We start from the raw sequence: 27187 nt of genomic DNA on the forward strand, positions 1-27187 counted from the left end.
TTGTTTCATTGTAACAGATTGAGTTGACATCGTTGGTTATATGCCATTTGAATACTGGTTGCCTTAGGAGATATCTCTAGTTATGATATCAGATCCATTGCAATAAGATTGAGTAATGGAGAAGGCAGGGGAAGTAAATGAGATGGTGCATCAGATGCAGAAGTTTTCGTGGGTGGACTATATAGTATTTGTGTTTATGTTAGCAATTAGTGCCGTTGTGGGGGTGTATTGGGGTTTTATGAAAAAGCAGACCACACAAAATGATTACTTGCTTGGTGGTAGGAATATGAAAGTTGTTCCTGTGGCTATGTCACTCGTTGCTAGGTGAGTAAGTAATGTTCTAACCAGAATGTAGGTCCAAAAATTTTCAATATCCGCTTTTTGGTGATACATATTTTAGTTTGGTATATAGATAATGTTTGTTATGGTTAAATGTTATATTCTACATATACACTTTTCTAAATATATCTACTTTTGACATGTATATGCAACTTCTTGTTCTAAATATTATACACTATTAATAGCTAGTAGATCATACTGGCAATTTACCCTATCCAATGATTTTTTGCCATATAAATTATTTCTAGTTAAATTTTATATTTGTCACACTGGCCATACCCATATCACTTAGGGGTATAAAAACGCCTACAATCTCTCGCAGAGTTACCAAATATACCTACACCGAAAATTTTCGACCCCGCTGTTTCGAAGGAGTTCGATAACAGAGATTGCTGTGTGTACGAAATTTTATATACATATTCGATTATATCACGATTGAGGCAAATACATCCATTCGAAATATGCGATTTCATTGTATTATATCTCAGTTACGAAGGCTGTCTGTTTGGGTCTTACCATGATGAACATATATTTTGTTTTAATATCAGAGAACTATGTAGAGCAGCTATACTACATAGTATTCGCTGACATGACTAATATACATTTTGAACAGCAGAAACACAAGGACAGTATATCTTACATAGATTCGCAGATAACAGTAGATAACGTTAGATACGAATAAAACTTATAAATATTCTATAGTTGGAATACATAGAATACTCTTTTTGTCGATGGACCACTTCAAAAGGCGGTTGAGTATTGGGAAAATAGAAGGACGTTAGATATATATGAACAAAAAATAACTAATCTGCATAATTAAGTCATATTATAAAATTTAATTCATGAAATGTTTTGTTAGTTTTGTCTCAGGTATAACATTGTTGGGTTCGCCGACTGAGGTATATATGCATGGGACACAGTACGCTTATATTATGGGCGGAATATTCCTGATGTCGATAGTTATGACTCAGGTCTATTTACCAGTATTCCACGAGCTTAAGATCACGTCTAATTATGAGGTAATATGTGGAATAGTCGGAGTTTATCTTTTATTATTATACAGTAGCCAATAATTTTAATTTAAGCTGTTTATGTTTTAAATGTGATAATGTTTTATTGCAGTACTTATCATTGAGATTCGATAACAGGGTTCGACTATTTGGATCAGTTTTATTTGCATTTACTTTGGTAAGTAAATGTAGAAATATGAACATAATTGACATATATTCACTAGAGATAGGCTTGCCTCAATAACCGTTAATGAACTTTACGAGATATTATAGGTACTGAAACTGTTTTTCAATCGGAGAATTTTCTTTTTCGATAAAGCTTCCATTTGTAAAGCATATTTTCCAAACAAAACTTCATGACCTTTATATAATTCCACAAAAATAACTCATTATTATAAAAAAAATGTATGAAACCACAACGAATTAATTTTCCACTTATTACTTTATTTAGTTCAATGTTCAGACTCTTTTATGAATGTTAGTATAATATTATATATTATATCAAATATTCGTACATAATTTAACTATACATTCGTTTAAATTTAATAATTTAGATACCCACATAAATTATTTTTCAGGTAGGTTGGTTACCAATTGTTATTTATGTACCAGCACTGGCTTTCAATCAAGGTAATTTATTATAATGTATTTAATGATAAAGCTTATATATACACATTCTGAATGTTAGAGTAAAATGAAAATAAAATTAAGTTTAAGGTAGGTATTTGAGTCTTATATATTATGGCGTGAGTATGTCATAAAATTGGTGTGGTTTGCCTATTGTATTATTTTAAGAAATTGTAATGGCAAACAAACTTTAAATAATGGCAATTTCTTTTTAAAAGAAACCAAATTTTATACTGAAAATTAAAGGAACGAAACCGATATTTATCATAAATATAGGCGCATACATACATATCATTACATAGTATAAAAGAAAGTCGCGGTCGCTGTCTTTAAAACTAAGGAACGGATTTTAAGCGTTTTCTTAATATATAGTATATATATAAAATTACAATTGTTGATCAAGTAATCAAAATCATAAAATTATTTAAAAAAAAGAGCGTAATATTTGTAGTTAATGACTTAAATTCCTATCTAAAAGTACTGTGTAGGCAGTATGCATTATGCTCTTCACCTGTCTAAATGGATGAATTTTAAAACAACAATAAATTAAATTCTTTTCGCGCTCTTGTAGATACATGATATCATTAAACAATTTTAACAAGTTTTTGATGATTATAAATTAATCACTTATAGTGGTTTATTTTCTAGCTAGCTACTCGCTCCGGCTTTGCACGGGTGTACAGTACATGTGTTATAAACCTTCCTCTCGAATCACTCTATCTATTAAAAAAACGCTTCAAAATCCGTTGCGTAGTTTTAAAGATTTAAGCATACATAGGGACAGACAGCGAAAGCGAGTTTATTTTATACTATATAATAATGATGATGTCGTCGTAGATATGGTATAATAATCAGTATTTTGTCACGCTGGTGAATTTAATATATGATTCCAGTCACTCATGCGTTGCCATTTCGGAGAACGAAGATGTGATGACAACATAGGTACTTGTAATTTGACTGCCTAATTCTTTATCAAACCACTTGTTACAAAAACAGCTACTAGGTAGTTGTTATAGATGCGATAGGGGTATCTACAGCATCTATATCCTCGCACGCAGACGACTTTACATATTTTTTGTAAAGGTGCTTATTTGCTTATTTATAAAGTTATAGGTTTCTATATTTAATACAGTAATTTGCTGCAGGTAGATACATATTAGATTAAAGGTTACAAATGTATTGTTATTATATTTTGTTTAAAATGTTACAGTAACTGGCGTTGACATACATGTTATTACACCAATCGTATGCTTAGTATGCATTTTTTATACAAGCGCGGTAAGTATATAAATTCATCAAAATTCTACTATATTTGTGTTGATATATGAGCTAAATATGCTAAAAGTTGTTTGTAGGGTTTAAGAACTGTACTATGTTGCATTTTCATAAATAATATATAAAATTAATAAATAGTCTTAGAACAGTTTTAAAATTGCGTGGTCACGTGATCGATATAAGATGACAGTAATCTTAAATGTTATTTAGAAGTATGAAGTTGATCAAAAACAAAACTTATTTTTGGATTTGGAATTGCCTGATAGTACCAATTCCAATATTTTTAATATTAATTCTTTCGTAAACCTATATTTTAAATCTTTAAATTCATTAACGAAAAATGTATTTATGTACACTTGAATTAATATTTTAGGGAGGACTTCAAGCAGTGGTATGGACAGATGTAATACAAATCACAGCTATGTTTGGGGCAATGGCATTGGTTGCGATTAAAGGTACAATCGATGTCGGGGGTATAGATGTTGTTTGGCAAAGAAATTGGGACAGTGGCCGCATAGAACTGCCCAAGTATGTTCTTTTTTTATTATATTTTTATGTTGACAGCACAAGATTACACTATGGATGTCTTTATAAGACATATAATATATATTATTATATAGATATATTTCCCACATTTAAACAATCTTCGCCCTTGGCGCATGCACTCTGTGTGTATTTTCTTGATGCATTTTTTTTATGGAAGTGAAATAACCAATCTGACGGCTCATCTGATGGTAAGTGGTAATGATAATGGTTTTTTTTATTAATGATAATGGAATAGTGCTCTCGCCTGAGGTAATGGTTTATGCTTGCGGGGCCTAATTTACTACTAAGTTAAGTTAAGCCGATCTTGTGACTCGCTTTGAGAGGATGATAATTATTTTTATGATAAACGGTTACAGTAAACTATAGACTCTTGAAAAGTCAAGGTTAACTCGTGCGCGATGTCTAAGAATCGACATCCTATTATACCTTTCTGGAAAAACCCTATGCTGTAGTCTCTGGAGAAAACCTCGGCAGGTAGTTTTTTATTCCACAATCTGAGAGTGCCTAGGAGGAAACTCCTCTGAAACTGCATTGTCCGTGGCCACTTATAATTTTTTATTACTATGTATATAAGAAAGATTGGCTAACTCGTATTTATAGTCGAGCAATCTAGCAATTGTCATCCATTTGAATCATTTATATCATCTGCAAGCACTTATATAGACAATTGAAATAGAGTCTCTTATAAATACGTTGAGATATGAGAATGTATTTAAATTTATATGATTTCAAAGTAAGAATATTACGTTTTTTTTTTTGTTTTTCTAGCATGTTTTTATGGAATATAATAGAACAAACCAACAGTACATAATGAGAGTGGGAAATAAAATTAGAAAATAATATTTTAATTGACTAAAGTTACTATACAGGTTTAAAAATTCTTATAATAACAGTTAATTTTCTTTACGTTACCTTAGACTCTAAGGTAACACGTAATGATTAAGATCATTGACTTTTCCTACAGTTGGGATCCTAGTCCTCTAGCACGGCACACAATATGGAATTTGGTAGTTGGAGGGTTGATTTATTGGCTGCAAGCTAACGCCGTGAATCAAACTATGGTGCAACGATATCTAGCGTTACCTACTTTACGTGGAGCGAAATGGTATAAACTAATTAATATCATAATTATATCTACCAAAAATAAGCATGAAATGACGTACCTCAGTTGCGTTAACTGTATATGCGGCACCAGTGGTGAATGATAGGAAGAATTTGAAGTCAGGTCAAGTTAAGTTCCTCATGGCAATTTCACCAGAAGTTAGCCATGATGTTTTATAAAGGGACCTCGTTGAGGACTAGTCGTCATTACTAATACTTACCTCTCCCCGTATTACAAACATATAGCGATTATTATTATATTGTATAGCCCGCTAAATATAATAATAAGTTATATAAATACTAGTCTCTAAAGCAAATCATCAATCGGGGTGGGGGAAGATTGCTTGCAAACCAATTCCAAAGAAAATTTTCTTAGTGAAATAATAATAACTCTTTATTGCAGACAGATAAACAAAGAACAATAAAAATATTTGAAACTGGTTTTTCATGAGTATAAATGGCTCTTGGCTTGGTATATGATCCTTTACGACAGATGTTATGTATGAATGTATTTTTGTCTAAATTGTATAAGGGTAAAGTTAGTCAGTATTGCATAACTGTTAATACTTATAATTTATTGCAGGGCAGTTGTATTATTCAGTATAGGTATATCAGTGTTATATTGTTTCTGCCTATATTGTGGCTTGCTGATATATGCTCGTTTTTACGACTGTGATCCTTTACAGACAAAGGTATGTAACGCTGTGATTACTTACAAATATTCATAAAATAATTAAAAACAGAATTTTAAATTATCGGTAATTTCAGTTAGCTAAAGCCAAAGATCAACTGTTACCACTGCTAGTGATGGACGTTTTAGGAGAAATACCAGGGCTGCCTGGAGTGTTTGTGGCTGGCATTTTTAGTGCAGCTCTGAGGTATGTCAGTCGTCCAATTTAAACTTTACAATGTTATATATTTATGTATTATAATTATGTGGAGTATAATCTTCGCCATGGCCATGGTGGCCACTGTTTAGGTACAAACATTTATATTCATGTGTGTGATTGTTTGTAACGGTCGGAGTATTTTCAATGTATGTATTTAAAAAAAATGTATCTAAGTATTTATATCAGTTATATAGTAACCATAAAACAAGCCCTGCTTACCACGGCACGAAATGGCGCTGTGTGAATTATTCAGGGACATTATTATAATTTAATTTGTATTAATTCGATTTGTAATATATTTCACTAAAGCTGTACATTGTTCTTTATAGTTGTTACTCGTAGGCCTATATGTGTCTATCTAATATATACTACTCGTATCTACGTTAAAATGGGTTTGGTATTAAAAGATGCAAATTTACATGACTTAAAAATATGTTCATGAGAGCTAGTGGATATAACAGTAGGAGACATTATATAATTGTTGCAGTGAAACAAATTTTAGTCAAGCAAATATAAATTAATTATAAATTAGCAGTGCTAAATTTATACATACTAAAAATATATTATTTTTCAGTTCATTATCAACAAGTTTGAATTCCATGTCCGCTGTGGTTCTAGAAGATTTCTATAAGCCATTTCAGAGGAAGCCACTTACAGACCAGCAAGCTGCTTGGCTCATGAGAGGAGTCGTTGTTCTGCTTGGTGTTGTTTGTGTAGGTAAATAAATGACCGAACTATATACCGAATATACTATATACCTAATGTTGTGTGTAATTGTGGAAAGTGAAAATTACCTATAGTCATGAATAGCGGCATAGACATCGCTGTACAAGCTGGGTCATAGTTCATTTCCTACGCGCCATTTTGAGGTTATAACTATTCGTTAATTTCACTATCATAACAAATTATACGGTAGAAACTGAAGCAGGAGAAGGAGAAATATTTATTTCTCCTTTATTCGAAATAGATGTAGTGTCCATATCTGCTTTATATATTGTATTTTATATATATTTTTTTAATTATCTATTACTATGTTCAAACCTTATAATATTTTAACTTGGTAGTAAAAGTATTGCAAACGGTAAGTATCTAATATAAGTAAGTAGTCAGAGTACAGCACAGGTTCCGAAGTAACGAGTCGGTAAATGTTAATTCTTGTACTTACTAGTAACTTCTGATACTGCTTAGTGAATGTATAACTACATTCTATAACTAGTAACGTAACGATACTATAGTAACGACTTTATCTACTTTTGTAATTAGTACGTAATAGTAGTACGTACTTCATTCCTAGTTACCATTACAGCCCTACTTCGTAGGTGTTATATTTCTAGTTATTAGTACCTATCAATTTTCATTTGTCATACTTTATTTCAGCATTAGTATTTATCGTCGAGAAAATGGGGACGATACTACAATTGACTATGACGTTAGAAGCCATGACCATGGGCCCTCAACTTGGCGTTTTTACAATGGGTATATTAATGCCGTGGGTTGATTCAACTGTAAGATTCATTTTATCATATTTTGAGTTCATGATATTGTATTCACAGGTTTAAATATCACGATAATTATTAATAAACATCTAAAAATATATTTTAGGTGTTTATTTATAGTTATATAAATGTACCTAATCAATGTCCTATAAGCTATATATATTGCAGTATATATTTCAAACTTTATCAACGATATCTTCAAGGTTTTAGTTGTTCATTACATTTAGTATCCATTCGTATTCGTATAATATCAAGTGAGAATTATTGTAGGTACTTAAATATTATTTCGTGTGTAAAACAATTGTACCTATATATATAAATATATGTTGTCGACATGCTTAATTTAAGCGTACTTTTACATTAGTTTTAATATGTGCATATATTAAAACTAGCGTAAAAGTAGTTAGTAACTGTTTGATGGAATTACTTGCAGTAATGTAAATTTTATAAAACTCGGTTAAGTAATTTCCCTCGGGAAACATTGTACTAATAGAAGGATGTAACCATTAGTTTATATGTAAAGATTTGGATGTCTGTGATTCGTTGGATGTGAAATTAAACAAAGTAATACTATATATGTATAATTATACACTCGAATTAGATGAACTTACTATGTAGTCCGAGGCACTCTAACGGATGCGTTGCACTCACCCTGAAGAAACCGGATGAAGTCGGAATTAAAAATTATAGTTAAAGACGAAAATATAGGAAAACCATCCATACCTATACAGTTATAAAAATATAATAACGAAAAAGGAACATAAGTTTCAAAGAATAATACTAAATGAAACTCCATGCAACAGGGCGCATTGGTTGGCGGTGTAAGTGGACTGGCATTGATGTCTTGGTGGTGTCTCACTGCTCAGATGGCAATAGCACGTGGTTACATCTCGCATCCTCACAAAACGCTGATCACAGAGGGCTGTACATACAATTATACTATATCATATGATGGAGCCGGCGTTATCTCGGAGTATGTTATAATATTGCTTTAATAATTTATTCTCCATTTTATTCCATTCTAATCTATTCCTCTATGAAATGTTAAAATTTTCAGTTACGCATAGTTTACGCGAGAAAAATGATATGCGCGATTTTTATTGTTTGCCAATTTTTCTTATTAAAAGAACTGTACTCGAACATAAAGAAATATAAAAAAATAAAAATAGCGGAATTGGTAAAGCCGATCTCGTGTTAGCAACACATTTAGCGATTCAGTTTTATTTATGTACATATATATATAAATGTAGATAATAATGTACGCCACATATTGCCGTTCGTTGTGAAAATATAACAATTCAAATTTTGGTCCGATAAACCGATTCCATTCGTAATCTCTGCAACATTAGTAGATACATGAATATTGAATAACAGATATAATACATATCTTTTATTCAATATTCATGTGTCTACTAATTTTGTATAGATTACGAATGGAATCAGTTATTTTGTGAAACAAAATCTTTATGTATTAATTTTCAGATGTTTACAGTACAGTTACATTTCAAAATTTAGAATTAATATAATCATTTGTAATGAATATGACAAAGCAAGTATTGTATCCGTATGTCTGTTACTCCGCTTACTTCTTCTAAACCACGAACATATAATATTTCGATATAATTTTCACTTTAAGTAATTTCGAGAATTTCTTCTGGATATTTTCTATGAATATGTTATATTATAACCTCAGTATATATACACTGTACACGAATGCAAATCCGCCCTACGAACGTTAATTAAATGTAATTAATGGAATCTTAACAGATAATCTGTTAAGATTCCATTAATTACTTATTAGACAATTTATTTACAATTTTCATTTTATTGTGATGGCAGATATGCTGACGACCCACCTAAAGGTAAATAGTAACTGTCCTTTCTATACACAAACAGCACTATGGACATCATCACGTTACCTTGTGATACTTACGCGTCTCCATTGCTGAGGATTAAAATGTCATCTCCTCTTATCCTTTAATTGCACTGCTTGATCTCAATTTACAACTGAAACATAACCTTACAAACCGAACTCTTCTCTCTGAAATAGGCGAGACTGAGGCGAGGTACCTATGAAGACGACTTTTTACGAAATCTAGCAAAATCTAAAACGGCAGAAAAATGATTTTTTTTTTGTTATTTGAACAGTGAGGATGTGAACCCGGTACTACGTGTATCTTATATGTGGTACACGCTAGCAGGAGCGGTGGTTACCATGAGTATGGGAATAGTAGTGTCACAAATAAACCGCGCCCGAGGAAAAGCATATGTGCCACCCGCACCCAAGTTACTAGCACCACAACTGAGATGGTTGTATCGAGAGCCTCCGCATCCCACTGACGAGCTGTACATAAGAGCTTATGAACATAATAAGGTTGTGAAATTTGGACCTAATGATATCGCATACATTAGGACTAAAATTACTTAACAGACGATCACGCTAATACAAAGTTATGTTACATTGAAGTAGTAATTTGGATAATTGCCACATGTACATCATTTATATATATAAATGATTCGATTAATTTAAATATTAATTAAAACAAATTACAAGTATGATTTTATTTTTACGGAATCTTATTGCTAAACTGTTTTTATATTAACTCTACGTAATTTTAGTCCTTCTGTGTTTCAGGATTAAATTTTATTGTTCACAGTTATGGATTGTTACTACACGTTGGGTAGTTAAAGACATTGTTAACGGTCGAGGTCGTGTAGTGTCGATACCCACATTTCGCTGGGTAGACATAGTCAGTCATTTGACACACAAACTGTTTTCGTACCTAATTTGAACTCAGGACTATTCGGCTTATGTCGTGATAGTAGCCACAAGGCCTCGAAGCTCTATTATTTTATTATTTGTGAATTAAATTTGCCACCTGGGCTTACAGTTGCAAAGATATCTATAGTAATGTTATAATGCATGTTACAAGACGAGACTTTTCCTTAGTGATATATTTAGTAAACAGTCTAGTAGGTATATATTTTTTATCAAAATTTGTCGATTAAAAATAAGATAAACCAAACACAATATCGATTCTCATGTAGTAGGTACTAGAGCCAGTCATGATTTAGCCTCATTTGCTCAATATATAATATCTTACAAACAATATAAAGAAAAAATATATTTCTGTATGTTTGTTTACAATAAATAGGTAAATTAAAAAAGTACTTATGGTTACATTGTTAGTGAATAAGATATTCTATATTTATGCGGGCAGAATCGCAGGTAATTGGATTGAATATAAAAATAAATATTAATTTACCTTTTCAATGTTCCAGGAACCGAGCCAAATGAATCATGAATCTACATCAATAAACATGAAGCCTATGAATGAAAGAGAAAGCATTAATTCATAAGATTTTAATTAAATTATGTTCTCTGTTTATGTATACAGTGAGTTTTTTATTATTAATGAAAGTTATACATGAAAGGAAATAAATGCCTTGGTCTTTTTTTGTGATTTGTAAATAAAATAACGCCCCTTTGAAGTTTTAAAAAATTGTATAAAGTAGTCTTAAACATGAATTGGATCGGATATAAGAGTGGAGAGCGAAAAGTTATTAATAGGCCCTTAGTTTCTTTAATAATAATCCCTTCTTACCTCTTTATTGCTAGCAAGGAATATAGACCTCCACACGGTCTGATTGGTGATTATTGTGATTAGATCCTTGTGAAGTCGACTGATTTCATCCTCATCGTATTCACAAAACAGTTGAGTATTTTGAAATTTCTAACATACTCGTACAAACTTAACTTTCTTAGACATATGTTAGCTATTCATTCACTGAAGAGAAACCAAATATAAGACTCGACGCCTTATGACAGAACTGCCTGGCGGCGACTATGAATAGGAGGGTCGTCTTTGAATGAAATGGGAAGATACTAGACAGAGACATATGTTATCTATTATACATATGAGCGGTTTTCGGTATACGAGTAGGTATAGCAGTAAGTTACAATCGTACCTTATTATCTTATTATTATTTCTACTTTGTGATAAGAAAAAAAAAATGCACGGAAATTAATCACAATTTATATAACATAGATAAAAAAAAGGTATGTCAAGGATATTGACAAGGCATTGGGAATATTACTTAACTAAATATAAATATAAAAAATGATTAATTTCTTTTAAATTGTTTTCTCTCTTTTTTTGGCTTTTTACAGTGAAATATTAGAGTGCCATGCCATAATGGTTTACAATCCTGATTTATACCTAAGAGGTTGTTGTTGAAGTCCAAATCTGGCTCAAAATTCTTTTGTTTATGTCCGTTTATATTTTTCACTAAAGATTCGCTAAAGAAAATATCGATATTAATCGAAAATGAATCGCCTTCTTTGGACTTTTATAAGTATTTTTAGACTGTCCATCTCGGGTTTTAGGGAAAACTGACAAATCTCAATTCATTATTGAGTACATTTTATTATCATCATTGCCTTGCTTTTATCCCATTATTTGATGTCGGCGCAGTATGTCATTCATTGATTGAGTACATTTTATATTATAAATTATTTCCTGTCTTAGTACACAGACGTAAGATAATGTTATGATAAATGCTATCTATATAACTGATTAAAATTATAAATTAGATTTATTAATATATATGATTGTCAATTATATTGCGCCGCATGCTAAATTTTGTGTTTACCCCGCGGTAGACTGATAGAGAATAAGCCCTTTGATATTAAGCCCCTAAATGCACATTTATATAGATGTGCATTATTAAATAACTAAAACCTATTGGTACGTGTTTATGTCAGTTATCATGGCTACGAAGGTGAAAAAAAATTAGTACCTACCACATCACGGTGCCGGAAAATGGTGACTTGAAATAATACAGTAGGTATATTGAGACACAGAGCTTCCACGGTCATCACCTTATCATGTGCATCCGTGGTATTACTCATGCGTTACTGCTTGCTACTTACTTACTTACTTGCTTTTTATCCTGTAATTTCACTGCCCGATCCTATCCTTCACCCGAAACAGCAAGCTTCTTGGAGGCTGATATATAAAGAACTTTACCAAATTGCCGTTTGTAAAAGTATACCTTTGTAATTTGTAATTGTACCGACCTTTTTTAATGGATGATAATAGTATGGTTCATACGCTAACGGTTTACGCCGGCGGGGCACCAGTGGAGCAAGATATGTTTCGCATGATGTCAGGTCAGTTAGCCCATGGTTGTAAATTCACCAGGATTTTATCACGATGGTTGACAGGGAGAATAGCGTGAAGGTCAACCTGACATTGTACATTGCTAGCAATCAGTCCACATTACTAACAAATCCCTTCCCATCTGTACTAACTTATTCAACAGAGGTTATATGTATATATGTGTTTCAAATAAAGTAAGAAATTTTAGCCTTTACATTAGGGAAAAAGAACAGATATACCTAATAGTGATATTAACATTCGATAACGATTTTAATTATTTTGATTTACTTGTTATCTGATGGGTTTATCGCATTTAGAAGGATGTAATGTGATAAAAACATTTTATATAAAACCGTCGAAGTTGGAAATGACAGTTATTTAGTTTTAATCGTCAACATGAGGGCTCTGTTGAAATTATCTGTGCTTGTGTGTGTCGCAACTGCAGGTTTGTGTTAAATATTCATTGATTTCTATTTGTTACTTGTAGGTAACTTTTAAAAGGTAGCCAGAAAGGATAACTTCAGGGCGAATGACAAAATTAGGCATTTTGAATTAGACATCCTATTACATTATATCGAATAAAGAACCAGAGGCTGCAAGTAATTTAGAAGCAAACATTATTATATTATACTTTATTATTAACAAGTATTCACTATTATTTTCTTAACCGTCTTTAAAAAAAAATTCAATGTCAGTTGTACGTACTACTATTTATATTAAGAAAATAAAATGCAAATTAGTGTGGCATTTTTAGTGTTTATATTAACTTTACCGAAAGAAAATGGAGGCCGGGTGTAGAGAGCACTTCAGACCCGCGGAATGACTACAATGGATATAATGATAAGACTTTATTCAGAGCTTGAGGTGAAATACAAATAGACAAAATAATGATGCACTCAATTTTATTTGGTCAGGATTGTTAGTTGAAAATTTAAATAGTCATAATGATGTGACTCGGCTAGATTCAAACGCTCGACCGATGAGTCTTTTAATAATGTATTGATGACGATGTTGTATCTATAAAGATGACTATGATTTATGTAGCTATAGAAGTACATGAAATAAAAATATATTAAATTAACATACAAAAACTTTAATTTCAGCCTTCGGCTACAGTTTGACGCCCACAGATGTCGTCTTTCATTTTTTCAGCAGGTTAGTATATACACCGATAAGATAATATTACATAACACGCTAAAGAATTTGAAGGGTTATTTATTGGTGTGACTGGCGATACTTTCTGCCATAGAGCATATAGAAAAAAGTGCGACGGAGTATTTATTTACAAACATTACAAACATAAACTAATTAGAATGTAAGTCTTCTAAATATATATAACTCAAAGGTGACTGACGTAGTGATCTATCAATGCACAGCCCAAACCACTGGACGGATCGGGCTGAAATTTGGCATGCAGGTAGATGTTAAGACGTAGGCATCCGCTAAGAAAGGATTTTGATAAATGCCATCCCTAAGGGGGTTTCATTAAAGCGATCGTAGTCACGGGAAAAGCTAGTATAACAATAATAAAGAATATATAATATTAAGTTCTTTATATCTAAATTAATGTAAATAAAAACGAATCGCAACGAACGTTGTTAAGTAATTTAGCCATTTACTTTAATAAAATTTTATTTTGAATTTCGGAGAATGTTAGAAGAAGAAAATAATTAGAAAAAAAATATTGCGATATGCAAAAAAAATACTGCAAATTATATGAAATACGTAGTCGTTATTTGATATAATTTGTAGTATCTATTAAAAAAATCACTGAAGAATAGAGCAAAGTGGAGAAGAATGGGTTTGAACATTATTAATTATTAATCTTAATTATTAGCCGCTACTATTAATTTTGATTTATATGTATATTCAGAGAATGAATGATAATAATCCTAAGTATTATAACTGTAACAAAATTGTACATACATATGAATAGCATTTTTAACTGGTAGGTACTGAAGTATTTTATACTTTTTGTACATTTGGCAGTTGGTGTTTACAAAATCCTAAATGCTAAACAACATTTATTTAAAAGAGATGAATCTGATTTCTGAATGAGCGGTAGAATAAAAAGAATATTATATGACAACAATTTTTTTCAATAAAACTGCTATAAGTTTATTTGAATAAAGATTATTTCTAATTATTTATATGCTACTTATTTTTTTTAATTAATTTACAGGAATAATCCGACCGTAAGCCAGGCGGTGTACCCCAACATTAATTCCATTATGACATCCAACATCGACGTACAGAAACCAATCGTTATAACTATACACAATTACGTGGAAAATGTAACAGGAAACTTCAATGCATTCGTTGTTCCAGGTAAAGATTTGTTCATAAAAAAAACCTTATGCGATATGTTGTATGTGTATGACATTACAAGATAAGTGAGATGAGTCCTCCGGAATGACAATGCATCAGTGGTAGAAAGAGGTTACATGATGTTCGCTGTGCTGTTTATGTATAGATATAGGTGACTGTTACAGCTCACCCTCAGGTGGGCTGTCAGCTGGTTTGTCATTCTAATTGCGTATATGTATTAGATAGTTCTCACACTGTTTGGGTCGGAGCTTGTAGGAAAGTGCGTATCTATTCTATATATATATTATAATGTGTGCTCAATGCAGAATGCATTGGGACATCCGTTGATTGGGTATTAAAGCACTAGATTTTTAAGTTAATAGATATTGTTTATTTTTATGTTACAGCATTTTTGGATACTGCTGATGAAAACGTTATCGCAGTCGATTGGAGCCCTGGTGCTAACCTCTACTCCCAAGGTCTTGGTAACGCTCCCCAGTGCGGTGAGGTGGTAGCGTCCTTTGTGAATATCCTGATTCAGCAATTGGGTTTCAATGCTAATCTTTTGCGCATTGTTGGCGTGGGATTAGGTGGACATATTGCTGGTATCGCTGCTAGAAACATTGTCTCACCAGTACCTTATATTGTAGGTGAGTTTTGTTAGTTGCCAGAGAACAGAATTGATTTGCAACCAAAAAATATCGATTTCAATTGTTAACCAACACGGCTTGGATATATTTTTAACTACAGGCATTTTAACTGCAGGCAGTTCGTAGGGAAAATTCTATTGACCACTGATAATCCTAATTTGATCAAGCTGAATCATATATTTTTACTAAATTAAAAAAAACATAGTGAATTAGTAATAACTTTTTAAATATAACCTATAAAGGTAATTGTGCTTCATAATATAAATATATAACCCTGGATAACTCCTACATTATTAGATACATTTAATTGCGAATATATATATAATATATATAGAAAATTTATAAATATATATACAATACATACTTTCTTTAATATATTTGTAGTGCTATGATTGGAATTTACCTATTGGGAAGTAACGAGTATGCTAAGGTAGATGCCATAGTACATTGCATGCCATATCTTAAGATATTAGTGTATATACACTGACTACATTTTAATATTTGTAATACATAGTGACATTATTCACAATTCCAAACATTTTACAGCAGGTAGTTTTTGTTTTAAGTTTAGAGTAAAGAGGAGGTGAAATAATTAAAGTTTAAATTATACTATGTCTTTGATGTATGTTACACAATATCTTCATCAATTTATGAATAATAATAACAATATCTTTGGACAATTCACACAGTGCCATCTAGTCTCAAGCTAAGAAAAGCTTATGGGTACTAAGAGTAAAGCAGTGTGCTAGACCGCTAGACTGAGGCCGTCAATCAAGAATCTATTCTGATAATTATTTTTAAATGGTATAGAGAATTTATAAATCACAATTTGACATATTGTTCGGAATATTTTATACAAGCTGCAATAATTATAAATCTATTACATCGTAACCATCCTGCCCCAATCTCATTGTTTTTGACATCGGTGTAATATGTGTTATATTATGTTATTTATTTCAATAATCTTTATTACACCAGATAAATTGCATTAATTAAAATTAACAGAGTAATTAAAATTAAGAGGGTACAAAACATACATAACATAACACCAACGTTCAAAGTTATCTGTGATATTACTATGAATTACGTCTTTTGATTTCACTATTTGCCGCCTGCTTTACGAGTACCGACTCTGGGAATGCATTTATTGATGATTAAGCCGTCACGGTTTCCACGAAGGGTAGGGATAAAAAGACGTGGGGGTCAGAAACTTACAAGTGAATAAGTGGAAGTGGGCAATTGTGAAGATATGAGACAAGCAGGGGCACTGCAGTTATGTAGCGGATATTAGTACTCGTAGAAACTGTAGTAGGTCGGGCGTCTGGGTCATTCTACGTATATCTGAATGTATATGTCCTTATTGTAGGAATTCAAAACGGCTACCGCTGATAATAAACCATGTTATACATGTAATTAACTATAAATGTTTTTATACCCGATGTTAGATAATTATGTTACAGTGGGAAAATAATATTTTTATATTTTTTATCTAGCAAAACCGATTTAAGTGGAGTTTTAGATTTCAGATTTGTTACATGTATATAGTAAGATTTCCATAATATAATATTTGTTTCAGTCCAATGGGTTCACAAGCATAATATTATCATATAATTTATTGTTAGTCTGAATATCATACGCGCATATCATTTAGTGTTGAATATGATAATATAAGTATGTATAAAATTTGTATGTGATAAAATATAGAAATATCAGCTAATATTGAATGTATAGAGATTGAAGAGATTCTTTGATAAACTTTGTTTTAAATTATACATTATTTTACTATTTCAGCTCTGGATCCATCCCTGGTTGGTTGGACTCATCATCCCGATATCCTGAAAGCCAGTGACGCTGGTGTTGTTGAAGTACTTCACACAACCGCCGGCGTATATGGCTATGACTATCCTCTGGGCGACATTGACTTTTACCCAAATGGTGGAGCATTCCAGAATGGCTGTGGTAGTGACCGGACTTGCTCCCACACCCTTGCCTACGCCTTCTACGCCGAGTCATTTACGAGTCAAGAGGAGGGTGCTAACGAGTTCGTTGGCACTGCTTGTACCAATTATGAGAGTGCTATTGCCTCAACTTGTGACGGGCAGAGGGACGCCATTTTCGGAGGCAGAAGAGATAAGTCAGGGTGAGTATTGTTACTCTATTCTTGAAGACAATTAAAATAAATGCTAATTATGAAAATAACATGGGAGGTATTGTGAGGAATTGTGACCAACGGATCGATATCTGTTGCTGGATTTTATCTTCTCACAACCCGTCAGAATTAACATACTATCTTGATTATCTAGATGTTTGGTGATGATGTACTGTTACGTGGAATCAGCTCTCAGTAGTGGCATTTTTTAATACAGGCGACATTGAAAATTTAAGCAATAGTACATTCCTACTTAAAAGGATGCCCGCCTTTTAAGGAGGAATATGCTATTTCTTAAATTGAACTCACTTGCAATACCCCTGGATTTATGGGTACTAATAGCTAGCGGCAATCACTTACCATCAGGTGTGCTGGAAACTCGTTTTAAAGTTAAAAGTTATTTAAATGCTAAGCTTTATATTTCTATTTATATGTTAACATTTTAATGTAAATTATTTTTTTTAATAATGGTATAATTTTTGGGCGCTTTAAAACATTGCTATTACTTAGAGTTTAGATATTTAAGGAATTATTATATTAAAATATACCTAATTACATTCCACAAATATATTTTTCCATAAAATTCGAAAAATATTAAAATATTCGTTATTTATAGGTCTGTAATAAAAAGTAATTATAATTTTTTATTAAATACTAAGTTATATTATGTTTAAATTATACTTTTTCTATAATTTGTAGATTTAACTAGTTATATTTATTATTTAAACTTCTATATAAGATTTGTCCAAGAATAGTCATAAACTAGTATCATTATCTTAAATAGTATAGTTATATTTATACTACCAGGATAGCATACAAACAGGATTTAGGTGTTTCCATTAACGGATAATTAGAGAGAATCAGAAGATACTAGATAAAAATAAAAATTACTAACGTAGTAATTGTGCAGATATATTATGTCTGCGTCTAATTGAGTATTTTGTAAGTAATATGTACATTTTTGTTTCAGTATATCCGGTATTTACAACTTCCTTACGAATCCCACCTCGCCTTTCGCCAGAGGTTAAGAAGTAATAGGGATAAATAATTATTACTTCACAATATAGAATCGGTCAATTTAAGTGCAGTTAATATTAAAATGCATTTATGATAAGAACATTGTTATTGTTAATAAATGTGTAACTCTCAACGTTGTGATTATTTTCCTAGTAGGCCTTGTTTTTTGTCGTATCTGTTTATATATCTTCACGAAAGGTCCTTTACAGGTTAGTTAGAGATAGTAGTTTATTAGGTTTCTGCTATCTTTTTTATCGCACATAGAAATTACTTTCGTAACTTGTTTAATGTATACACATAATTCTGACATTGTTTCTGTTTGGAAGAATATTTACATTAGGATGGCTATATGGCTAGTGAAAGGGAAGGGAATGGGTATTTACATTTAGATAGAAGGTTTATAATAATAATAATAATCTCAGGACAATTCACACAGCGCCATCTAGACCCAAGTTAAGCTAGCTAAAGCTTGTGTTATGGGTACTAGACAACTGATACAAATACATAGATAATTTTTTTTTTCGTAAATACATATATATTATACATAGAAAACACCCAGACCGATACAAATAAAATAATCATACTCATGAATACAAATGTTTGTGCCGTACGAGGAATCGAACCCGCGACCATCGGTCGTAAAGCGGTGTGCTAGACCGCTAGACCACCGAGGCCGTCAATCAGGTTTGTAATGGGATCTATGTGCATGCAGCTGAATTGCAGGATAGGTCTGAACATCTAGTGGCAGATCCTCTAGTTAGTAGTAGTATGTAATATTATGTTATCTGTGGTAGTAGTTACTCTAGGTAGTTGTCACTAGAAAGCAATGTGTTAAGCTATTATGTGCAATGTGTATTACCATCCAAAAAAGAACCAAGGTAGAGTATTGTCTCTTCCGCACTTCTCTATTAATAGCCTAACACCGTGCACAAACGGAATAACGATTTTACCGTAAGACTAGAAATTATTTTAGTATTACATCATACTATGTTCAGTACGAAATCATTGTGGTTCAATGGTTTACAATCCTGACTTACACCTAAGGGGACATGAGTTGAACTCTGGCTGAAAATAAAAAAAAACAATTGGTGTGTATTATTAACATACTCTCCAGTAAAGGATACAACTATATTAAATAAAAAAAATTATCCGTGACAGGCGGCAGGCTCGCCCCGTGTCACCTTAGACACAGATATACCTATTAAAATGCAGTAATATCAAGTGTTATCAAGTACGACATCAATAGTTGATAATGGGTCTGACTACCCCAGCTAGGATAACAGCCACGACGATATATTATTTATTTAAAAATATGAACAAATATTTTATTATTTTAGGTTTGCGTATTAATAAGTTCGCTGTGAACTTGGCAAGCTCTGTACGTCATTGCAAATCGGTAGGTACATTAAACCTACATAACCTCAGGATTGACCCTCATAACTTCATATAGATTCTATCATAATGCTTCGCTCTTATTATTTAAAAATTAAAAAATATTTTTGAAATTCGAACCAGTAAATCTTGCGATACGTTGAACTAACCAACCTAATAAACTTTTCAAATTTTTAATAATTTATTATTTAGTGAATTAAAAGGTGTGGTTTCCTTCTAATATTCTAAATTTGAAACTACAACCTCGTCTTGTTACATTTACTTCGTTTTTGTAACATTTTTCATTGCTATTCCACTTATATTAGTGATAGCTTGATGTTGTATAGCATATTGATAAATGTGCTATCCAAGACTAAAATATACAGAGAAACAATAAACATTTTTTGAAGTCAGGCCAAAAGGGTAAAGTCCACTAAGTGTCATAGTTCGACATTTCTATTAATAGAAATATATATATATATATATATATATATACAATCAGTCCATTTATAGAAATCATTTATTTCATTGTTAACAATCACTTATAGTATGTCAGTCATTATGTGTGATCTGTAGCAACACAAAAATCTTAATATTAGATTTTTGAGAACCAAACACTGATTTTAATGTTCAACGCATTTTATGAGAAAATACTAATGAAAGAAAAAGCGCAATAAAAATGTGCGACTGTCTGTGCGGTGTATTATGTGGGCAATGTTTAATAATTAATAGAAATATTATAAATCAGAATATTTAAAAAATATAATATATAATTAATGAGTAAATATTTCTCCATTCAGAAATTGCAAACAAAAATTCATAAATTCTATATAGTGCCTATTATTTCTTTTTGTAATATGTGATCTCTTTAATATTTATTCAATAAATGCCTCAGTTCAGTGCACATGTAATATATATAGATTAGTTCAAGCGAATGAAACTACATGTATATTTCTCATAAATGAAGAGAAATTTTGTTTCAGCAAGGATATGATATCTGTACATTATATTATTATTACAAATACAATTGTAACAAACATGAACTTTTAGCACAGAATGCCTAACAGTCACAAATGATGAGTGTATTTTTTTCGGTACGTTTAGTACAGAACGCTTGGCGGAATTGAATCTATGACGGATGAAGTGTGCAAGATTTAGGATCTGCGCTTAATTTTATCTGTCTGATAGTACGATAAGTTTAACTAATGTCATTAGAATTCTGAGTTTTATATTTATACTATAATTAGAAATAGGCGAACCACAATTCATTTAATTTCATTTACAAATTACTATTATAAGTAAAGAATATGTGTTAGAACACCGAACGTTTGTGATAAATACAGTACTCACTGCATTTACAGACAGTGATTAGCTGATTAATTTAGAAATTGATATTATTTTTAATCCAACAAAAGATAATTATGGCGTGAGGATGAGGTGATCACATGATAAAGATACTGTTGATATTAAAAACTGTTCTAGAAATTTTACATTTCCTGTTTAGTTATACAGGATGGATTTTTGTAGAGTAGCTGAAAAATTGTAATATAATTATTACAATAATAAAGAAATGTACATGTATATAGAAAATAAATTTGACCGCACAATGTCCGTATTATGTATCAATTTTTACTTTAAATAGGCCAATTGTATTGAGCCTAGTATTGACTTTGATATAAAATGGATGTTTTAAAAATATAAGATGATAACATGACTAAGTATAGAAATGGCATTTCTAGGCAGAAATAACATTGTACTTTCATGCAAATGCATTAGTACGCGATGTAGTTATATGTAGAATGACGCTAAGGAATTAACTTTTACTGGAAAAGTTAGCCGTTCGTTCATTGTTTTTTTTAATTGGGGGTTTGGGCTATTGTCAGGTGCTTGGACCTGTAGCAGTTGGACCTTTATTATGCTCGCCCTTTTTCAGAGTTTGCTAGCTAGACCCATCAGCAACAAGAATTGAAGGATATTCATAGGAGTGATAGTTTTTATTTCCTCAGGATAGAGTGTAAACTTTCCAAAGGAGATATTACGTTTATCCATGAGAGGGCTATAACCACATATGTATGATGGTGTAGTGGCGTTTACTCTTCAGTTTGGAAATATCTGCAGATTTTTATTGTACACAGGCCTAGGTTTGCTATATGTTTGTTCAATTTGCAGTGTCCTGTGAAGGACCTGTGTTGTTTTTAATCAATATCAATAGTCTATTGGAGTATTTGTTCGAGTAGCCTATTAATAATATGTTTGATTTGTGTATACAATAAAATTACAATATTTTAAAAAGAGCAATACAGAGTATAACAATTGAGGTTGGTTCTAGGGAATCAAATGGCAGAAAGTTGCGTAATACAATATGAGGATCCTGATAACCTAAACTAGGTATTACACCTGTGCTGTAGGTATAACAACTCATGTAATATTAAATAAAATATAGAATTATTTAATTCTGTAAAAAATAAGCAAACCCACTGATAAGTATATTTGCAGACATTATCCGATAATGTTTAATATAGAAATAAGACTTCTAATATCATCTATCCATCACGCATGGATGAACTGATTACGATGTCTATGGAATGACAGCAATAAAAGTATTGACTCCCTAAACATTTATTTATAAAAAAATCTAATCTGAATGCTCTCTATCATCCATTTTGAAATATTTTCTGTAAGTACTTTTAAAATGAAAGAACATTGTTTTACTTACGTTAATTAATTAGGCGAAATAGCGACGTATAAAGTACATCTTAGAGTTATCGAGTTTCTAACATGTCTGTGACTAACTACTCGCCCCGGCTTCGCCCGGGTGTACATGTATAATCCTTCCTCTAGAATCATTCTAACTATTAAGAAAACCACTCCAATATCCGTTGCATAATTTTAAAGATTTAGGCATATATAGGGACGGACAGATAGCGACAGCGTTTTATTTTATACTATGTAATGATATCGTACTAAAAATAAAACAAAACAGTCAGACAGGTTTATTTTTGCTTATATAATATACGTTAGTGATTACTTATCATTGTGATCGATTCGTGTACTAATAATTTTGCTTACAAAATTGTTACAACACGTATCTTGCCTTACTGTGTCAGTAATGATTAAGGTGATTATCATGCACAAATGTATGGTATAATTTTAGCAATCAATATTAAGTACCATGTTTATTTATTCTCTTTAATTTTTTTTTCAAATTATAATTAATATCTATCATTCGATGTACCATCGATTGATGTATATACCACCATCATTATTATTACATAGTATAAAACAAAGTCGCTGTCGCTGTCTGTCCCTATGTATGCTCAATATTTTAAAAACGGATTTTGACGCGGTTTTTTTTATAGATAGAATAATTCTAGAGGAAGGTTTATATATATATATAATACATGTACACCTGTGCGAGTAGCAAGTAGTTGTTAAAAAAAATATATCCTATCATAATAGTCCTATTTGATCCACCCATAAAAGATTATGAGACAGGAATGGCGCAATTAAATCATAAATCAAATTCACCTATTTAACCTCAAAAAAGAAGTCATCTCAGTATAATCACATATCGGATAGTCATTTTAAAATCTGTATTAGCGAGGTACTTAGTTATTTTTTAATTTCACTGATTTAGGATTAAAATCCGTTCTCTAGCTATACATTTGTTTTTAGTTAGTCACAGTTGTTTATTTATTATTATCATGATATCTATATCGGCGGGTTTACAAATATTAAAGTAGGTAGGTATATTGAAAAACCCTGAATTTCGTCGGAAACTCAATGGTTGCCAACTAAACTCTCTTGCAACGGTAATGTTTCACAAGATAATCTCGCTACTACATTAACTTATCACTAATAAGGGATTAGATGTCATTAAATTATCAAAAAATGTGTTTGATTGATATTCTTTGACAATAGTGGATATAAATACTTGGTCTAGAAAAACATAATTAATTACACTGACGAATAACTTGAGTCATGAAGGTCCTCGTTCTTCTCGTGGCAAGCATAGCATGTTGGTGATTCATTTAAATATCCTTAGACTATATTTTTGCTCAATTTGTAATTATAATTAGCGTTAATTATTTATTATTAAGTTTTGTGTTATTTTTTATTAATTAAGTAAAACAATGTTTCAAGTGTGTGCTGGCAATGCCGTCCCTCTGGTTCCTGGCGATAACAGCCACTACGTAGAGGGCGAGAGCCGCTACTTCTGGATGCCGGATGGAGAGGGCGTGCCCCATTTGGTAGACCTTGAAGAGCCTGTCGATCAGGATATGCTGAGTATACGTAATGGTGCAAATAATCAGTATTGGCTGTTCACTAGGTACGTTCAACATTTAATAAACTTTTTCTAATTTCTTTTACAACTTGTGAAGATTGAAAATAATATCAAAAATGGAATTAGGATTAATAAATATATTACATAAAATCTATTATTGTTATTTTGAAGTAGTGTATAAAATGTAATATGGTAGGTAAGCGACTGCAGTATAAAATTTTCTATTATTTTTCTAGACAAAACCCGAACAATGCACAGGTTATAGTAAATGGCAATGCAAATAGTATCTGGAACTCGAACTATGCCAGCGGCAGACCTTTAAAGGTCATTGTCCACGGATGGAATAGCGATGGCAACTCGGCCATAAATCCTCTTGTCACCTCTGCTTTCCTTGCTGCGCAAGACGCGAACGTCATCGTGGTAGATTGGCGTGCTCTGGCTAATTCAAACTATTTGACTGCCACTAATGGTGTGCCTGGAGTTGGACAGTTTCTTGGCAATTTCCTCGTGTGGCTTATCAATACTGCTGGTGGAAACTGGAACAACGTACATCTGGTAGGATTTAGCTTGGGTGCTCACGTTGTAGGAAATGCAGGTCGACAGGCTGGTGGACGGCCGGCTCGTGTAACTGGTTAGTTCATTTTATATTATGAAATATCTCAGAATTTATATTAGCTATTATTGTTTGCTTGTCACTTTATTTCAAATTCATTGACTGGCGGGAATAACGATGAAGGCATCATCAGTAATACCTAATTAAGGTCACTATTCAGTGGCCTCTTTGTGCGAGAGAAATAAAATAAGGAAGTCAGTAACAGCACGTAGTTCGAATTATTACACACATTTATCATTAAATGTTGAAAGAAAATTAAGAAGTCTAAACGTCAAATCTATTATTTTAGGTTTAGATCCAGCCGGTCCTAACTGGGTTGGAAATTCCAATGCTTTGAACAGGAATGCTGGACAATATGTTGAAGCTATCCACACTGACGGTGGCCTTCTTGGTATATTTAACCCAATCGCAGACGCCGATTTTTACCCTAACGGTGGCAGGAACCCTCAGCCTGGCTGCTGGGTTAGCACTTGTTCTCACAGTCGCGCATATGAACTATTTGCATCCAGTGTGCGTACTAATCACTTCCAAGGTAGACAATGTGGCAACATCAACCAGGCAGAGAATAATCAGTGTGGCGGTAGTACTCTAAACATGGGCAATGGAGTCATCTCTAAGAGAGGGTGAGATTTATATAAATTTCTACTTTAAAAACCTTGTCTTAAAAAATCGTCTAGGTACCGCTGTCTATCTAATTCAGCCAAATAGATTGCGTTGTAGGCTATATTTCCGTTGAAGATAAGCAGTGAAATTGCAGGATAAAAGACATTACATAGCAGTCTTCCTTTGGCAACACATGCGTGGTATCGCAGGCGTTATCTAATAACGTAATGTCTGCAGTGATGTACACGTACATACTCGTAGGCTCCCTCCGATCGTTCCCCCATCCCTCCTCCGATCAATCCCCCGTCCAATTAAATCGGGGATCTATATTACGACGACCTGAGTCGAGGTTCCAACCCCTAGTGATGCCCTCAGATTAAAGTCGTAGCCGTCAGGCAGGAGTTGGCCTTCAGCCGCTTCATAAATCCTTCCGCGGGTTTGGAGTGCCATCTGCACTCGCCCCCTATCGTCCGGTGAAGCTGTAAAGGCCAGCTGCGGCCAACAGCATTAGAGTAGTCCGAAAAAAATATATATATACTCATAGGCGACTGATAACGATAACGATCTACCTGGTAATAGATGATCGTCCGTTTTGCTATAAGATCAATTATATTATTTCATCATTGTACATCCATGTATTTTCAATTGATATTGCATATACGTTATATTTTTTATTGATTCTGAAACGCTTCTAATAAACGCATTTTTTTTTCAGATCCGGCCTCTACGGACTTTCTACTGGAGGATCATGGCCATTTTAATGATTAAATTACATATTGCTAAAAAAAATGTTTTTCATTACATAAGAAAATATATTGTTAAGTAACAGTTAGTTCCTACCGCTGCACACAAAATTCCGTCCTTATTGAAAAAAATATCTTCGACCAAAGTTAAAGTTAAGGAAAAATAATACTTATTTCTTGATTCAGATATATAACGTAGGTACAAACATCTCAAAGTACATGACGCATGTTACTCCTAAGCAATAGTTATTTCTATTGGTTTCAGAAGGATAATTTCCTAGAGTACTATATTTTATAATATACTCGCATTTATTTATATTTCAGTCATAACTCTTTCATGCGCAGGTGGTTTATTCATAAGTTAACATCCCTATTGCAAAAAAAAAAATTTAGGCATCTATTTTCGGTATAAAATAGTTTCTTTAGGAATTATTTTGCTAATTTAAAGAAAGAGACAAAACACTGTAATGGTAATTTAGGTTTGAATGATAAATGGACTCAGTATTTTATAAATTTGTTGGTAAAAGATAATAATAAGTATTGTACACCTACATGAATAACACAATTAATTGCTTACCTTATAATTATGGACTAGTTTATGTACGAGATATTCCTTTGTGATCTCACTTCATATCTAAAGTCTATCTAAATTCATCTTATCCTATCACTGTGTTGATCAGGCTGATAGAAGATTTTATTATATTTTTATATGGACGGGTTTGGTGGTCTACCGTTTTAACACACCTCCATAATTCCGATGGTTGCAGGTTGGATTCCTTGCACTGTACAAATATCTGTGTTGATGAGTATGAATCTTTGTAGCGTCTGGGTGTTTTCTATGTATGTAATTACAAAAAAATGTATCCATGTATTTATCTAACAATTTTATATTTTTATGTATTATATAATATATTTATATATCAATTATATAACCTATAACATAAACTCTGTTTAGCTTGGTACTAGATTGAGCCCTGTGATTTGTCCAGTGTAATTATTATTA

The 27187-nt window shown here is 32.1% G+C and overlaps 3 protein-coding genes across 4 annotated transcripts; all 3 read left to right on the forward strand.

Annotated features, from left to right (window-relative positions):
• The first annotated feature begins 2 nt into the window (after window positions 1–2).
• On the forward strand, window positions 3–10723 carry LOC131843402 (sodium-coupled monocarboxylate transporter 1-like). 2 transcript variants are annotated; one of them, XM_059192034.1, is made up of 14 exons: window positions 3–324; window positions 1199–1358; window positions 1462–1527; window positions 1928–1979; window positions 3187–3254; window positions 3625–3779; window positions 4762–4902; window positions 5482–5590; window positions 5667–5776; window positions 6363–6505; window positions 7166–7293; window positions 8088–8257; window positions 9433–9658; window positions 10567–10723. In XM_059192034.1, exons 1-14 carry the CDS (start codon window positions 116–118, stop codon window positions 10642–10644), a joined length of 1815 nt encoding a protein of 604 aa, XP_059048017.1. In that variant the 5' UTR covers window positions 3–115; the 3' UTR covers window positions 10645–10723. The 2 variants fall into 2 exon arrangements, with proteins under 2 accessions (XP_059048017.1, XP_059048018.1); XM_059192035.1 differs by lacking the exon at window positions 9433–9658 and having other exon boundaries at window positions 10567–10667.
• A 2089-nt stretch (window positions 10724–12812) lies between these two features.
• On the forward strand, window positions 12813–18683 carry LOC131843455 (pancreatic triacylglycerol lipase-like). The gene is made up of 6 exons (XM_059192100.1): window positions 12813–12891; window positions 13550–13601; window positions 14629–14774; window positions 15161–15403; window positions 17195–17543; window positions 18523–18683. The coding sequence occupies exons 1-6, from the start codon at window positions 12843–12845 to the stop codon at window positions 18578–18580; spliced, it is 897 nt and encodes a 298-aa protein (XP_059048083.1). The 5' UTR covers window positions 12813–12842; the 3' UTR covers window positions 18581–18683.
• Window positions 18684–23921: 5238 nt separating this feature from the next.
• Window positions 23922–26202, forward strand: LOC131843401 (pancreatic triacylglycerol lipase-like). Its single transcript, XM_059192033.1, has 5 exons — window positions 23922–23958; window positions 24084–24270; window positions 24462–24856; window positions 25128–25461; window positions 26157–26202. Exons 1-5 carry the CDS (start codon window positions 23922–23924, stop codon window positions 26200–26202), a joined length of 999 nt encoding a protein of 332 aa, XP_059048016.1.
• The last annotated feature ends 985 nt before the right edge of the window (window positions 26203–27187 follow it).

The sequence above is a fragment of the Achroia grisella genome, unplaced genomic scaffold (assembly GCF_030625045.1).
Source record: "Achroia grisella isolate CSIRO2021 unplaced genomic scaffold, CSIRO_AGI_Agris_v1 utg308, whole genome shotgun sequence".
Classification (NCBI taxonomy): domain Eukaryota; kingdom Metazoa; phylum Arthropoda; class Insecta; order Lepidoptera; family Pyralidae; genus Achroia; species Achroia grisella.